At 39.5% G+C, this 17,271-nt stretch overlaps 1 protein-coding gene and 1 long non-coding RNA gene across 2 annotated transcripts in view; one reads left to right on the plus strand and one right to left on the minus strand.

The window, feature by feature from the left end:
• The window catches only part of AIG1 (androgen induced 1), a 119,868-nt gene that overhangs the window by 82,499 nt on the left and 20,098 nt on the right, over window positions 1–17,271 (minus strand). Inside the window, exon 2 of the mRNA XM_071740707.1 lies at window positions 3,703–3,858. Coding sequence (XP_071596808.1) covers window positions 3,703–3,858 — 156 coding nt within the window. The remainder of the gene's footprint in view (window positions 1–3,702; window positions 3,859–17,271) is intronic.
• On the plus strand, window positions 8,922–11,111 carry LOC139794734 (uncharacterized). The gene is made up of 2 exons (XR_011725243.1): window positions 8,922–9,398; window positions 10,268–11,111. It is a non-coding gene; the product is annotated as an uncharacterized lncRNA (long non-coding RNA).

The following is a 17,271-nucleotide window of genomic DNA, read 5'->3' on the forward strand; positions in this document are numbered from 1 at the left end:
CAGACACAGTCTTAAACAACTAGAAATGCCTGGTTTATCTCTTCTTCATCTTGTTTGGTAAAAATTACAAGAAACATATTGATAAAACCATATAAAGTTTACACAAAACACTAATTAACCACAGAAACTTGGCAACTTCATGATCTATGTTACACAAATAGAAAAAAGTACGTATGGTTAAACCACTGCTGCAGTCTCTGACTTTTAAGGGTGTCACACTTCTCTAGCAGTGCAAACTCCTTCCAATGCAAATCTTCTTTACACAGACAAAGGGGGGTAAGTGCTGCCAGTAGAGATGAGAAGTGGTAATAAGCTTTTAAAGTGTTTGTGCAAGCATTCTTCAGTAGATGCTTCTGGATCTCTCAGGCATTTGAACAGTACCCTAGTCTTACAATAAACTAAAAAAGGGCTAGGAGGTGTCGCACACAGACTTTTTGTGGAATTAGGCTTCACTGCATAGAATACTGGTCTGTTGATTTCATTGTCTTAAGAGTGGTATTAAAAAGAGCAACAATAGGTAAACATTAGTCATTATGTCCTTGGAAGAGATTCATGGTTATTTCTTGATGGTCCTAAACAAAACTTTATATTGGCAATGCAATTTTATCTTAGCCCATAAATATACACAATGCATAACACAACACTGACAACAATGAAGACATATGAGTCGATGCAAAGATTTTTCAAGATTTGATTTGTTGCAAAGCCACCCAAGGAGATTGTTTGCCCTTGGGCTAGTTCTTTCCCCTTCTTTGGTAGGTGGCAGAAGGTTGGTGGTCAGACTTCCCAGTTGGTTTATATGTAACACTTTTTTAGGAAGTACTAAAAATGAAATAGTTTATTTTATTACTTTTTTTTTTCACACATCATTGTTTGACTTGGGAGCGGAAACCCATTTTCTAGTATGTTTTTCAGAACAAGTCATCTCAAGGGCTGCAGTAAGCAGGAAATACAGAAAAATTTTGTTGAATTGCTCCTGAAAAACCACTACCTAGTGGGCTTTAAAATGTTCCCCTACTACTTGTATTATTCCCTAAACACAGTCAGTGTAAAACGCTGAGCAATAAAAATAATTTAGATGTTAAGGTAACTGACAAGTACTTAAGCATGACCACTGCTGTTACATTAAAAACCCAACAAGGATTTTATTTACATCCATCCAATTTTATGTGTGAAGGTTCCCTTGTGTCACTACTGGAAACCACTGAGAAGCTCCATGGAGAGCTAGGTGGGTGAGTCTCCAGGAAAGAAAGTCTGCATTTGAACTTCCTTTGTTCTTTTTCTTTCCTTTCCTCTTGAGTAAGGAAACTGTTGAGAGAATATGGGAAATGTGGGAACTTGAACTTTTTTCTGCAGACACTCTGGTGTTTAATAACTTCCTCCTAACAAACACTCCTGGCATACTAAAACTTCACTGAGTATTTTCTTATACATAAACAGCTCTTTAGAGAACAAAGCCAGCATGAGATGCTACCTTTGGGCCCCGAACTTTTCCTATCTGTAATCCCACCTAAGCCTCTCCCCAGTGGCTGGCAGACCCTCTGGCACTGGCCAAGATTTTGGCATGTGGCAGCTAAAGGTGGGGTGGGCACTGCTGGAGAGGATCACGTTTTGCTAAAGAGCTAAGACCAAGGTTAAGCTAAGAAGTGCATCTGTTTGTCTCCTGGTATCCAGGAAAAGAAACAATGAAAACAATCTTTTTAGGCTTTCTTCAGGAGAAGTAAAGTGAAACAATATGTGGTAATCAATTGCTCCACCTCACCACAGAAGGATCACCTCTGGAAATGGAGAAGTTCTGTCCAATGAGCATTTCTTACTATGTTCTGGATTTTTTTGTTTGTTTAAGACAGAAGTTGTTTCCATATGAAACCCTTGGGAAAGCAGCTAGCCCCGGGTATGCAACACGTCCTGTGGGAACTGCTGACTTGTAAATGTTGCAACAGTACTTCTAGTGCAGGCAATGGTTAGCTTGCTCACTGCTGGCAAAAGAAAGCACCAGAAAGAAATGGGCTGAACTGCCATGACAAAGAGATGCTGAAATTCTTTAAGAACTTGGAAATTTTCAAAGTCAGAAAGACTGCAGGGGTGAAGGAGCACACAGAAAACAGTATGCACCTCAAACAGTAGCAGGAGAGAATCCCTAAATCTTGAGTTGTGTGAGAGAGGGCCAAGGAAGGTGTGCTTCAATGCATGTAAAGGCTTACACTTCCAGATTGAAGAAGGCACTTACAATCTTCGAATAAAGACAAATAATGTGATGTTGTTCTCCTTTTTCACTTCTACTGTCAACACAGTAGGAAAAGCATCTGTTGCCAATCACAGTCACAACTACTTCTAATACCCAGTCTCCCTTAAACACAAGTGCAACCTATAAATCTCTGCACCCATAAAATAAGCATTTGCAAATCAGCTTATGCACAGATTTTTTAAAAACTGAATTATTTGATTCAGTTTCTTCTACTGTCGCTGGAAAATTGCAGTTTGTTTCCCCAACATGATTTGTGGCAGCTCCCAAGAGACAAGCCTGCAAGTATATTAAGGGAAGGCTACCAGCTAGGTTTTATTAAATACCTTTGCAGTGTTTCACATATTATTTTCATTTTCTAACTTTTCAAAAGTATTTGGTATTTCTTCATGTATTGTGAAATCCCACATAAATGGTGAAATCACATTTTAATGAAGCTCCTCTGTATATATCAAATTATAAATGATAGGCTGATACAGTAACTGCTGTGAACTGACAGTAAGTGATCAGCTTTAATGAAAGAGTACAACATTAGAGACCTCAGTTTTCTAGTAGGTGTACCATGAAAAAAGAAATTGCTTCTAGTGAATTTATTTTAAACTACTGTGCACTGAAATAAAAAAACAGAATTAGAGACTGATATGGAATTACAATAAAAGTAATACTTTAATGAAAGGTTCACACATTTTTATTTGATGTAACCTAAACTTAGAACTAGACTGACATAGTTCACCCTTCCATGTAAAAACCCATGGAATTCCACATTTTCATCTCCTTTCAGTGTGTGGTATGACACATGCAAAGACACTCACACTTTTTGTCATTGAAAGCAATGTGCAATGTCTGAGTTCAGCAGGAACTGATCCAAATAATAGTTACCTTTTCAAAAAGAAATGTAAAGTTCATATTTTTGTGTACCTTTTGTGTGCTTTTTTACATTACTGACAAATCTCCTTTTTTCCTACCCTGTTTCTTCTCTCAGCTCTGGATATCCCATGGGATTAACAGGGAACAACTGAGACTTTTGTTTCCCTTCTTGCCCATGAAAAAAATGGCTAAGCAGCCCCAACTCAGGCCAACTATGATCTGAAACATGCCACAATCAGCACTTTCACTGATCCTAATGGTGATGCACAGTGCAGAAAAAGTCCAGACTGACTCTCAAGATGCTGCTGGTACAATTCACCTTTGAAATAACAGTCTCTGTTGTACAATTATGTTCCTCCTCTAAAGCAGTTTTTTGTTTTTGTGTAATTTTTGTAATAAAAAATTATTTCAGCAACCAGTGCTCTCTTAAACCTGTGAAAAACAAGAGCCATAAAATCATCTCTACCATTTTTCTCATCCCGCTTAGTCTTTTGCATAGATGTGGGGAAGCCTTTCAGCCAGAAAACAATCAGTAAATAACACTGCTCACACAGTTTGAAAAGACATGCGAAGACTAATGCTATACTTACCACTCCAACAGGGAAAGCTAGAACAGCCATCACCCAGTCACGGAGGGAAATGAGCTTTTTCAGCTGCCTCTCTTGTTCTTGACTGTCATTTCCTTTGGTGAGGAGACTGGACAGGTCTGTCAAGACGCAGATCCCAAAGAAGACAGCCTGGATAACCTGCACAGAGGGGGAACACACTCTTGAACACAGAGAAGACCAGACCTTTGGCAGACAGCAAGTTGGACACAGGTGCATGTGAGGAATATTGACACGGAACTGGCACAGGGAGTGGGAAAACATCAGCGCCTTAAATATGGGTAGAGTTTGTTCACCTAAAAGCCACTTGTGCTTCTAGACTGCCCTGCATGCTCCTTGCTCCTCATGAATCAGCAGAATCCATGCAAGTGGAAGGACCATTCCAGAGGTCCCACCCTTACCTCAGACATGTGCCACCTGCTGGGGACTGAACTGCAGCCACCCCTTGCTGCTTCACTTCATGCAATTCAGCCCCCAAGCCACAGCATTTGTCTCTGAGGCAGAAAAAGTGAGGAATGCTCCCTTTAAACAGAAAGCAAAGAAAACAGAATGGCAGGTATTCCCTTGTACTAGGGGCAGCATATGAAGACCCTGCCTATTCCAGACCCTTCACATACAGGTGAAGAAGGTGCCTGAGACTTCCCAAGAGATGCAGCTCATGTCCTAGGCTACAGCAAATCTAGCATTCCTTCATCTTAGGCAGCAGACAGAACGAATAAGCTGCGGAGTTATTCAAGCTTTCTTTTTGTGATCATGGACTGTCATTTACCTTGCCTTTTCCTTCATGTGATTATGCACTTCTGTGCAATAGCCTAAGATTATCTGTTGTATTACATTGGTACTCACTGGAGAACAGGGATGTAGTTCAAACTTGACATGATCTTAGTTTAAGCATTGCATTTTTAGTCCTTAAGTGCCCTAGTAAAATGGCAATGAGCTAGCTCAGGAATGCTGTTGCCTGAGGAGCTGCACATCCTTCCTAGCACAGTTCAGAGAAAGTGCATGCAGGTTGTTTACTCCCCAAGCTGGTAGCCTAGGCCACAAACCCACACACACCAGGTAACCTCAGGTAAAAAATTAACAATGCACAGGCTTATTTCCCAAACTGCACAGTGATTCATCAAAAAACAAACAAATGCTTAAAATACATACTACATGATTTTCAAAGCAAGCATGGACTAATAGTTTATAAGTTTATTTGTAAATATAAGTGTTCCCTGGACTAGGAGTCCTGACTAACCATCCATAAGCAATGTAATAAATGACAAAAGGCTAAGGGACACAGCTGGAATCTGGTGGGAAGGGAAGGGAAGGGAAGGGAAGGGAAGGGAAGGGAAGGGAAGGGAAGGGAAGGGAAGGGAAGGGAAGGGAAGGGAAGGGAAGGGAAGGGAAGGGAAGGGAAGGGAAGGGAAGGGAAGGGAAGGGAAGGGAAGGGAAGGGAAGGGAAGGGAAGGGAAGGGAAGAGTGAAACAGATGTTGGCGACTAGAAAGAAGTCCAGAGATGTGTAATGGTTTGATGGATTAATGTGCATTCCCTTCCTCAACAGTTTTTATATGACCAGAATACTTGTAAATTCTGTCTGTAAAGCTGTGAATAACAGATGTTCAAATGGCCTCTGGATCTGCTTGCAATTCTTCTGCCATCATTCTCCTCTCTCCATGCTGTAGTTACATAAAATTTGCTTGATATATAGATGAAGCAACATTGTAAAACATTCCCTGAAGCCACGAAATGTGACAGACTACTAGTGCTAGAGCTGAGTATTGTGCTAGAAAAAGGTATTATTGCTTCAAATGACTGCCTGGAAAAGCTACCATCTTCTACGTAATTTCTGAAAAAAACCCTTTTACATAAAAGCTGTGGCTTCTTGGAGATACATAATCACATGAACCCCTAATGTACTTTTTCGTATTATTTGGTTGAAACAAGCACTTAGTAGAAAAAAATCTTCCCATACTTGGTCCAGTTTTCCACCAAACAGATGGCCTATTTGGAGAGAAGGAATAGAAGAACTAATTATGCATTTGCTTAACTTAATAGGAGAAAATATACCATCTACAATTCATTCAAGAGTGAGAATGCCAAAGAAGGGAAAATATCTAAGACAGGATAGGGAAAAAAATAAAAAAGTATACCTAGCAGTAATGAAATCAATCTGGGTATTCAGGAGTTTAGGCTGAGTACCAGGAAATATTTCTTAACAGTGAGCTCTGTCAGACCATGAAATAGTTTCTCAGAGGAAGTGGTGGAAACCTCATGGCTTGAGTCACTCAAACCAATATTGGACAGAACATTCAATGTACTGCAGGGAACAGTATTACACTGGCAGGGCTTGGAAAAGTGACTAATAGATTGTTTGCAGCTCTAACTACAATTCCCTGAAATGGTCTCTCTCCAAAGAAACACAGACTCAAACAATCACACACCCACTTTCCAAGGGAATTGAGATTGTACATCCACTAATCAATCACAAACCAAACAGCTTCTCTCCCCATTATCCAGTTATGAACACACCACTTCAAGGGAAAATATAATGATATCATCGGGAATAACAGAAAAGTCCTAAAGGGAAAAAAGTACCCAAAGAATTCAGAGAGTGGGTATGAGAATAAGTAAACTATGCTACAAAAAGATTAACAAATAGAAATCCATACAGGAAAAAGAAAATTATATATATATTGAGAACATTCAGAGCCAATGAAAAATCAGGTAGTGTTCAGGGAGGAACAGTTCCAGCATATTCATACAAATAACATATGTACATTTGCTCTAGCAATTTCTTTCCTTTCTTGAATGTGCAAGAACTCTCCAGATACCTACCAACACATAGGATTAGACTGAGGACCTCCAGAGTTGCATGAGTCTCAGCAGCATACACTGAACAGCCAGAGTGGGTAATGATTTATCTCCTTTGTGGGTCTGGCACAGGAAAAGCATAGCATGCAGCTACTGATGGTTCATGGTATGAAACAAGTCCATGCTCCTCAGTGTGAATGATGTCTAACGTGAAAAGTTCACAGCAATAGAGGCTCCCTCTAAAATATACTCTCCAAAGTGCCCTGGTGTCAGCTCAGATTTAGGATCAAATTTTCAAAATAAGGCCCTTATTTTGAAAATCTGCAGGTGATGAATCCACACGTGAAACATCTCAAAAATGTTAACCAAACAGTTGTTGGGTTTTTTTTTCTCCCCTTAGAAATGTAAGCAATAATGGCACTTCAGAGAAAGTATCTTCCAATTTTACCTCTTGTCAGAGTTTGAAGGAAAACAGTGCACTAGAAAAGGATGAATAAAAATTCGACAGAAAATGGCCATACATTCCTTATAACGTGTACAGTGACAGATGCAGAAACTTGCAAGCAGAGTATATAAAACCAGCATAATAATAAAAACATGTAAAAACTACTAACTTAACTACTGATCCCATTTTCTCCAGGGGACACAGCTACTATAGCTGATACTATAGTACTTTCAACTTTGATAATATAATGACAAGTGATGGAAATGGCCATCTACAGGTATTCTAGAAATTCAAAATTCTGAGCAAAGAAAATACTTGTGAAGTTGCTACACCTATGAACATAAGATGACTCAAGCAGACCAGAAACCTCACAGACTGACACCTGTTCAGATTATGTGTTAGAACAAACATTTTTTGTTGTTTCTTAAGAGTCAGACAGGAAATATATTAGCTCATAAAACTTTCTTCAGGGCATAGAGACTCCCTTCTCCCCCATGTTGTGGGGTTCCACAGTGCAGACAAAATACCTGCACAACTGAGGTGAATGAAAATTCTGTCACTACTCTTACCAAGGTAGAAAACTCCTATTAAATTAACAGAATCTAGGATTTCATTGCTTGTGGACTCACCCTCTTTCAAGATCACTCTCGTAATCAGTATTCCTTGGAATTCAGGGCAGTAAGCCTGGAAAAATCTGTTCAAGCAGAACAATTATTGATGGATATTTTTTTCCTCTATCTGACTTCGAAAATGGAGAATTCACTGTCCTTATTATTTTTGAGATTAGCAGGTTTTACAATTTATTTCACAAACCCCTCTATGAAATAAGACATCTGAGTAGGCTGGGAAATAGAGCTGCTGGACCAAAAATGGGAGTAACAGTCACAAAATCAGCAAGACATAACAAAAAAGCGTGGAAATTTAAGTCACTTTTGCACATTTCAAAATGCCATTTTTGCACACTAAGTGTGTGTGTGTATGCTTGTGAATGTGTGCTTGTATTAGGTGCCTGTACCCCATTTACCAGGTATAGTTCCACTGTTTAAAGTTAAGACCACATTTAAGAAAGAGACTTAAGTCTTTAAATATGATAAAGGACGACTAATTCACACTAGCGTGTCAAGGGAGGCTTTCACTAGGGGCTGGGAGCACTGGAAGGGCAGAGAGGGCCCATTGCAACCTCAGGCCAGGAGGAGGGCAGCCTGGGCACAGAGGCAGCCCCAGGCATCAGACACTTCCCTGGGGACAGGTCACCAGCACAAGAATGCCAGGCAGAAATGACCTGACTCATCAACAGTCCTGCTGCAGACAACTTGTGGCTTTCTACAGAAAGATTAAAGTTTAGCTCTAGCAGCATGCAAAATGGAACTGCTGGAAGTTGTCATTTCTCATGTATTCCAGGTTTTACAATCTGCCTTATATCAGAACGTGATCTGATTTTCCTTTTCAAACAATGGGAATATGATTTGTAACCTCAGAGTACCTGTTACTACTCCTTGTCAACTTAAGTCGCTTTAGCTCCCATTCCTCCAGCCTCTAGGCATTATTATTTGATGCACGAATGTACTCTACTTCAGCAATTAAGACAACTGTATTTTAAGAAACGGAAGTAATTTCAGTCAGATTTTTAACTCTTTGCCCACTGTAAACACAGCTGAATGGACTCTGTTTTGGGACCATGCTTGGTTTGGTTTGCAGTGTTTCAGGCTGTACGTAGGTGCCTGTGAACAGCCTGCATCCTGTAGCAACAGCTGTTATCTGGAGTTGCAATATGCAGAGCACCACTTCCTTTATCTCTTCATCTTCCCTCCACTTAGCCTAGGAAAAACTCTTACTGTGTTACAATTACTAGAGACATTAAAGTCTCAGATCATTCTGTTTTAACATGATTCTTGACTGTCTCATAATGGTTTTTCTTAAAATCCGCAGCATAGTTCTTGGAAAGGTAATGTGGTTGTGCTAACACAGTTTTAAAAGAACTTTTATTATTATTTTTAGTACTTCCATAAGAAAAAATACATTATTCCTACTGATTTGGAAGTTCTTTAAGTTTATATACAAAAATTTTTTTTTTAGTTATTCGTTCTACATAGATAAAATACGCCCAACAAAAAACTGCCATAGTGGACAACTGAGAAATTGGTTTTAAGGTGCTACTGTATCTCAGCTGTGTTCCATAGATAACATTTTAAACATGATCTCAGCATGACAGAGTGTATGGCCATCTGGCTCAGAAGTTCCAGCAGCAAGGAATTCACTACCATGTATCAAATGAAGAGATGGAATGGACAAATACAGAACATACTAAAGCAGTGTGAACAACAATTTGACCAGATGCTGAGAAAGTGCCGCATTTCCCCAGTCTTCTGTATTCTTTTTAGCAAGTCATTCTTCAGTACCATGTCAACTCAGTCTTCCTTCTTCCTCTAAAAACTACAGGTATTTTCTTTTGAGTTACAGCTCTGTGGGTATAGCTCTACTTTCATCTTAGCTAATACATTCAAAGAAGCACTAAGCTCATTGTTGCAGTATTTAAGAGATGATTATTCTATTTTTATCTCTATATTTTTGATTTTAAATTGTTTTGACTAAACTAATTTTCTAATAATCCCCATCTTCTTCCTTACTTTCTTGCATTGTGTATAGAAAAGCTGCCATTACTACTTATTGTATCCTGTTTGTAAGACAGTGTAATTTCATTAAACTTAAATAATCCGTTCAGCAAACATGTATAATACAGTTTATTCATAATACATTATTATTTTATTAGGTTATATCTTTTATGTTTTTCTTCGCTAAAGCTTTATCTTATTAGGATTATACACTGTACAGAAGGTTATGTCATTATTTGGTCTTATATGCTAATTTTACACATTTCAGCATGACTGGTGAGCTCTCTGCAGCAGTGGCCTTGCAGTCAACTAGGCAGGAATGGCAGCTCTCTAGACAATGTTTGAAACAGCTAACTAAGAAGCTAAGACTTGTTCTGCAGCTGTCTGTGCTAAACTGAGCATTAGGATAGGGTTTCCAATGGTTGGAAAGTCCCTTTGTAAGCACTTTGTAAGATAATTACTCCCAAAAGAAATTACATTTTATTAAGTACAGAACTTGTTTAAATAAATGTCTTTGTTAAAACTTCAGAAACTTCTGCATTGCACCAACTATTTCATGTTAAGAAATACAGTTTGAAAACCACTAGAGGGAAGCAATTTTGACAGAAGAAATTTGAAAACAAAACTCTTTATAAGGTTTTTAACATTAAACAGTGACTGGTTTTGCTTTTTATTTCTTCCCTTTTCAATGAATAGGCTTAACAGCTGCCTTTTAAATTGCTGGATTTAGAAAAGGCCATGATTGATGTATCTCTGCAACACAGTGAGAGAGCTGGAAATGCAAACAAGAAAGGTATTACAATCTTCTTAGACATAGAAGCCTCGGTGCTACCCTACCATGTCTGCAGGAAATAAAAAGTTTTACTCCCTCTTTTTCCTGAGCACTGTGAAAGCGGTAATGTATGACTTTACAAGGCAGACCATTAAGTGATCCTGTCGTGATTATTGGTAAGTAAAGTGGGCAATTCTCCCTCTCTCGAGGGAAGGTAAGAGAAGGAAACATCGAGAGCTTCATCCTACCTCTTTCTCATCCATCCAACTTACAAACAATACACAAGTCACAAGAGCTGCAAGCCCACATTGTGAAAAACAGCTCATGTCTCCAATCAGGGTCATCTTTAGCTTTTCCCTAAAGAAACTTTTCTTTCTTGGCTCACTGCAGGGCAGGTATAGCATATTAATAAAGAGAAGTTATCATAGAATCATAGAATTAGCTGGGTTGGAAGGGACCTCAGAGATCATCAAGTCCAACCCTTTTATTACAAGTAGAATGTTAGTTGTTACTAATTACAAAGGAATTAATTATGAAGTATGTGGTTTCAATGAAAGGTGACCTAACATGTTGTACTGTCTCAAAAACAAGACTATTCTTCATACAGTATTTCAAGCTCAGCACTGTCTGTTACGAAGAGCTGCATTTCAGAAGAAAAAAACAAACAGAAGTTTTCTCATTATCTTACATCTGTAATTAAAACATGGGGAAAAAACTGATATATGCGAACTGTATTTCAATTAAATAATACAAGGGAAGTTGAGTGTTCACTAGGTGTGTGTGGCATTTCAATCCCAGATGACAACACTTCTCCACTCTCCTTGTCTTTCTCATGAATAAATCTAAAAGGAAATTAAGGATTTACTTCCTGATTGTGGTTGGTAAAAGAGAGGCAGGGAGAAGTGAGCTGCAAGGCAGCAAGGGGACTCAGAGGATGAATGCAGGCACCCTGAACACCAGGCAGTTCTCTAGGCATTAGATCAGCCTGTTTTCCACCTATTTGCACTTGCCCTCATAGTGATAGCAGTTTCCAGTGCTTCTAGGAAAACACTCTTGCCTTTCTCGGGAAACAGAATGGACCTTTTCATTCCCTCCAAGTGCAGCCATACTACTGTTAGCATTAATCCAAATACTTTCCCTCTCAATTCAAAGATTTCTAATCATTACAGTTATTCAGACTAGCTGATCTATTTATGCCAACCAACCAACAGTTACCAAGGTCTCAAATATAATAATTTTGGAGAGTTTGTCCATTATACCATTCACACCTTAGTTCTTAACAGCAAGTAATGATTTTGAGCAGTACTAGCGCTAAATGAATCTTTTTAACTTTTCCATCACTTGCTCTGCTCTGTGTGGGTTAAGTCTGACGAGCTGCTATTTCAGTGTGGTGCACACTTGGCTTCCCAGCATCCCCATAGGACACGGTGGAAGATGCACAATCATGCCATCTGCTACCTGGAGACTATCTTTGGAAAGGAGGACTTGAAACAGAGTGTTTCAAGAGAAAACTTATGTGCTCATGAAGGCAGGCACAAACATCTCTCACTCTTGCTTACTCTGAGCAACATTTAACCATTTCTTGAGTTTCCAAACTAAACTTTCAGACATTGCTGTTCACTGTATGTCTGTTTAGTTCAATACTTTTCATTTTACTTGTAAAAGGAAGAAAAAGACCACCTGCAGGGAAGTTTAAATTTACATCCCCCTACATTTTATGGGAACACACTTTACGACAACTACCTGACACCACACCAGGTTCCAAAACCATCTGATTCAGACACTCTCCAGGCCACTGCACACTGACTGGAAAAGAGTATATACATTTTTGTCATTGGTGAGCACAAATTCAATAAGCTGTCCTTCTCAAGAGACAGGAAGCCCAAACAACACCTATTGTAGCAGGCAAGAAAGTAGCAGATGACTCCAGAAAAGAGATGTTTGGTAAACTGTTGGTACCAGAAACCAGTACCAGTGAGCATGGCATTTTGGATTCTCCACAGCAGGAAAAGCACTTTGCAAATAGTAGCTTATAGATGTGGCAGCCCAGCATACACACCACCCTCCCAACATCCATGCCTATCAAGGGGTACAGTCTACTGGGCAGCCGGGCATCAGGAAATGCCAAGATATCAGCTGACTTCTGCCAAACCTTAGTACTCCGACAGTAATGCCTCCCTGCACCACGTAGGTGTGCACACCTGCACTCCCATAGAGTGAGCAGTGTAGCCGTAATTGCAATGCAGCAGGGCACCAGGGTTGTGCCCCTGCACATACTGGGCGTGCCGAGCCACCCCTGGGAACTCCCTGGGCAGTCCCGGGAACTCCCCAGCCAGTTTCTGTCGAGAAGAGATAATTGACTGATAGCTGCAGGAACCCGCCCCGGGCAGTCCCGACTCCACCAGAGAAGGGCGGGATCGATAGAAGAACTCCCCAGGCAGTCCCAGCCCGTGTTAACACGGTAATTGACTTGGGGAGGGAACTGGGGAGGCAGGGAGCTCCCGGCTGCCCCGGGAACAACCCAGGCGGGTCCTGCTTTGCACCCAGGGAGGAAATGGCGAAGCGACAGACACGGTTTGGCTGTCTCAATATGCCTATCAAGGGAAAGCGCAATTTTGGCACATAATTGAGATTATTTTTATTAGAAACATCACGTGTGCACTGGAGTGGTGACGTGGGACCGCAGGCCAGTTGGATGATAAGAATTTACCAAACAACATTTTGAGGAATCGAATCCAAACCAGCTGAAAATGCTGCTATGAGGACAGCTGTGATGGGAACCCCTACCACCACCTGGACGGACACTGGCTGTACTGTCACAAAAGTGGCAATAGTAACACAACAGTGTTACCTCTGGCAGAAAATCCAAACAAACCAATTTCTTTAGCTCACACTTGAACCAGTTAGTCTATATGTAACATGGACCAGAATGCTCCCTAAGAAAATGAGAGCCTACCACCCCATAATGAAATCAAACTCGTATTTAAAACATTATCCCAGAGTGTAAGGGCATTGGTCCATGTAAATGTATCTGATACTGATGTTGAAATCTTGAAAGGACTTAGTGAAAACGAGGCAGTTTTAAATAAGTTATTTAAATAAGTTATTGATAATTTATTGACTGCTTAAGAGTAATTAATTTAAGGCTAAACAAGAAAGACACAGAAAATCTTAATCAATAGTATGCAAGTATCTGATAGATTACTAATAAAATATCATAAGTATTGCATAAGTTAATAGGTTAATAAATTAATAGATTAATTATTATAAATATTGTAACCTTGCAGTGTCAGATGCACTAGCTTTATGGATAAAGGCCCTAGAACCTGTTTCTGTGCAGAACGGCTAATGAATTGCTCATACCTCCACTCTGTGTGCTACTGGCTTGCTCACCAGGTAAATGAACTCTGTTTACCACTGTCACATTTTACATGAAGTACTTACAATTCTAAGTCACAGAATACATATTCTTTTCCCAAAATACTTAGTAAGGAAGTACATTTCAGTATTCTGCCTTGTTCCTCACAACACAAAACTGCTGGCTACATAGATACTGGTTTTAGATGTTGGGTTTTGGGCCACAGCTCTCTGTTTATGATCTGGCTACAGTCCACTGCAGTACCAGGCACAGACACTACTGCACTGGAGCAAGGATCTCCCTTGTCCAGATTATCTGTAACCATGCAACATGAAACTTCACACCAGAGCCCTGGAGAAGAGCTGCTGACGGGCTCTGTTGGTATGCCTGCCCTGAGACATTCAGTTCTGACTAACCACAAGACCAGGTCACATTCAACCTCTAGCTTTGGCTCAGCCAGTAATCCTGGCTGAAAGATGTGTTATGAACTTCCCACAGTGCACCCTGAGCAGGGGTTCCCACTCGGTACCCCTGCCATGAGAGCAGGGCCAAGTACTCAACAAGAGAGTCAAACCTGTATGCTGCCTGGGCACCACCACAGGAGGGTGTTCCTCAAGTGTTCAGGAAAGCTTGGTTTGGATTAGGTTCAGGTGTGATACTACACTGTTTTTTAGACACCTGGTTCCCAAACTGGAAGTCATAGCTCTCATACAACACTCAATTTCCAAGGAGCAGGCCATAAATTGGGGTGACATTCCAGCAAAAAGTAACTGGGTAAACAAAGGAGTAAAACTGGAATCCCACCCCTCTCCTGTAAAGCCCAGCCATGCAGCACTAAAGTCACTTCAGTCAGTTCCTTGTGTGAGACTGGTGATCACATCATGAAGCCCAAAGAGGGACTTAGGTGTTTAAGGAGTCAGCCCATACCTCTTGGGACTGCTTACTGTAACACATGGTGGAAGGAAAAGACAAATTCTTGGTATGAACTTTTATGCAACATAAAAGAAAGTATATTACTTTCTGAAGGATGCAGCATTTCAACCCCAAACAAGCTTAAAGAATAATTACTGTCTTCAAGAAGACATATATTACTGACAGTGCCAAAGGGTAGGATATTCACCTTTCCTGTTAGGTTGTGCTAGTATATAAGAGAGGCCCCAGATGTCTTAAGAAGCTTATACTGAGGATCCAACCCTTTGCCTAAATTGCACAAGGGAAAACTACTCACTAAAATACTTTATCTGGAACAAGAAACAGGAACCAGAAACCCAATCTACTTCCTTGTGACCTATTCTGCTTCTTCACACAATATGCAAACTGGATAGTCACTCTTTGTAAATGCTTAGGTCTAGTATTTTCCTTTTTAAAGAATTCTTTTCCTTGGTCAGAAAAACAATATATTTCAAGGGCCTCACTACAGAGCTTGGACATATCACATTTCATCATGTACTACGGAAAACCCAAGCAAAACACATGCCAGAGGTGTTTCCAAGTTCCAACTGACTCAAACAGTTTACCTTGTTCTTCCGACTCCACTGAAGGGAAGAGGTATGTGTGAGCTCTGGGCATATCCAAAGCTCTGTACTATTCTGCTGTCAAGATCAGACCATTTGACTTCTATTTATAAATACAGTTTGGTATTACAAGAGCCAGAGTATTTAACCATGAAGACTGTCAAAATAGATAATGTATTGTGTCTCACTGAATTACTAACTGGCTGGGTGCTTAGCCTTTTGACTGCAAAGGTCCACTCCATCATAGCACAAGCAATGTCTCCATTTACTTCAAAAAAGTTTTGAAACCAGACAGCTGGGAAATGACTACATAGATCATGCAAATTATATGTGTTAATTCTTCCATCGGTTAACTGTACTTATTTACTAGATCTGATGTCAATTTAGAAAGAGTAATACTTTATTGGCAAATGCAGCTGATGACCTTCATTGTAATGAGATACAGCTCAGTACCATCTCTCATGGTATCCAGAGATGTGTGCTCAGAGAAGTAAGGGTGTTAACTTACTCCACTGGAACTACTTCTCTGATAAAGTGTTTTCCTTATGAAAGCAGAAAGCACACCTGCATCCACAGTGCAATCAAAATTAGTATTACATTTCAAAGAACTGAGTGTTTAGAGTAGTAGCAGTTGTAATACAGCAACTGGTTTTATGGGGACCATGAAATTGTATTTGATTCAGTGAAGGCATTGTTTCTATCTGCTTCCAACCTACCCAAGTTAGAAAATTAATGGCATTTAAAAGGTATAATATTGGTTAATAAACCCATTAAAACCAGTAATAAAACATACAAACAGTATGGCAAGTCTGATCCAAGTAGGAAAACATGCTCGTTTGCGAGGAGAACACTGAAACAAAACAATAACCCAGAAAATCCATGTTGACTCTGAGTTAAAATATCATTTATAAGAAACTGTATTAGGTAATTTTTTGGAGGAAAATACAAATTAAATACTGCTTTGATTTACAAAATGTTTGACATTCAATCATGAATATGTACACATGCACTGAATAAAGTGGAAGCACATTATTTTGCCCTAGGAAGGGACCTCTTTTAAAGAGGCAGCATTTATCCAGCGAGGGATGTAGCCAAAACCTGTATTTCATTTAAAAGCAAAATATGACACAATCTAACAAAACAGTATCATTAATATAAAACTATACACTTCAGGAATTCCATGTCTACAGTTACAACATTTGTATCAGTGCCAAGATAAGGTCAGCAATTCAATACATAGTCCATTTGAAAAGCAAGTGCAAAAAATCTGCAGCAGAAATGAAGGTCATGTATTTCAACCAAGCACTTACCAGTGCTATATGCTAAAAGTTACAGAATCATGTAATGATTTCCATATTGTGTCTGTAGCTTAGAAAAATTGATCAATCGGCTTCTCACAGTACTACAACATCGTAATTGTCTCTCTACGTTTTCCCACCCTTATCTTGGGTTTCCCACCCTTTTGCCAGTTTCAAATAGGGACTTTCTCTTTCGTATAAACCTTAGATGGTATTATTTACCATCTTTTAGAGAAACTTGAAACTGATAAGGGATCAAAAAGATGATCTACTTGGTTTTTATCCATCTCATTTGTATTATTCTAAATGTCACACAGAAAGGGAGTTTTACATCAAACTGCCATAAACCAGCCTATTTAATGGTATTATTGAACATGTCTTGGTAGTATAAATTGATTGTATATGGTAATATTTCTATAGACCTTTTTTTTTAAACCAACAGAAAATAGTAAAGCAGAAGCTAATTGTTCGCTGGCTGTATTTAATAAAACCCTGCTCAGTCCTCAAAAACAATATGGTGCTCCTCCCTTTTCTTAATTTCCTTATTTGTCTTAATATTAATCTTTTTAAAGCAATAATAAGAGATCTGCCTTATAGATCAACATATTTATTCAGATCAAAGAGAGAAGTAAGACTCACAACTGAGATGTTCCCTGCCAGTGGCCATTTCAGAAATAAGCAGAATAGCCAATCAGTTAACTTCACTGTTCAATAATAACACAAGAGGTGCAACCAAGAGCAGAGCAGGCAACTCCACA

The sequence above is a fragment of the Heliangelus exortis genome, chromosome 3, assembly GCF_036169615.1.
Source record: "Heliangelus exortis chromosome 3, bHelExo1.hap1, whole genome shotgun sequence".
NCBI lineage: Eukaryota > Metazoa > Chordata > Aves > Apodiformes > Trochilidae > Heliangelus > Heliangelus exortis.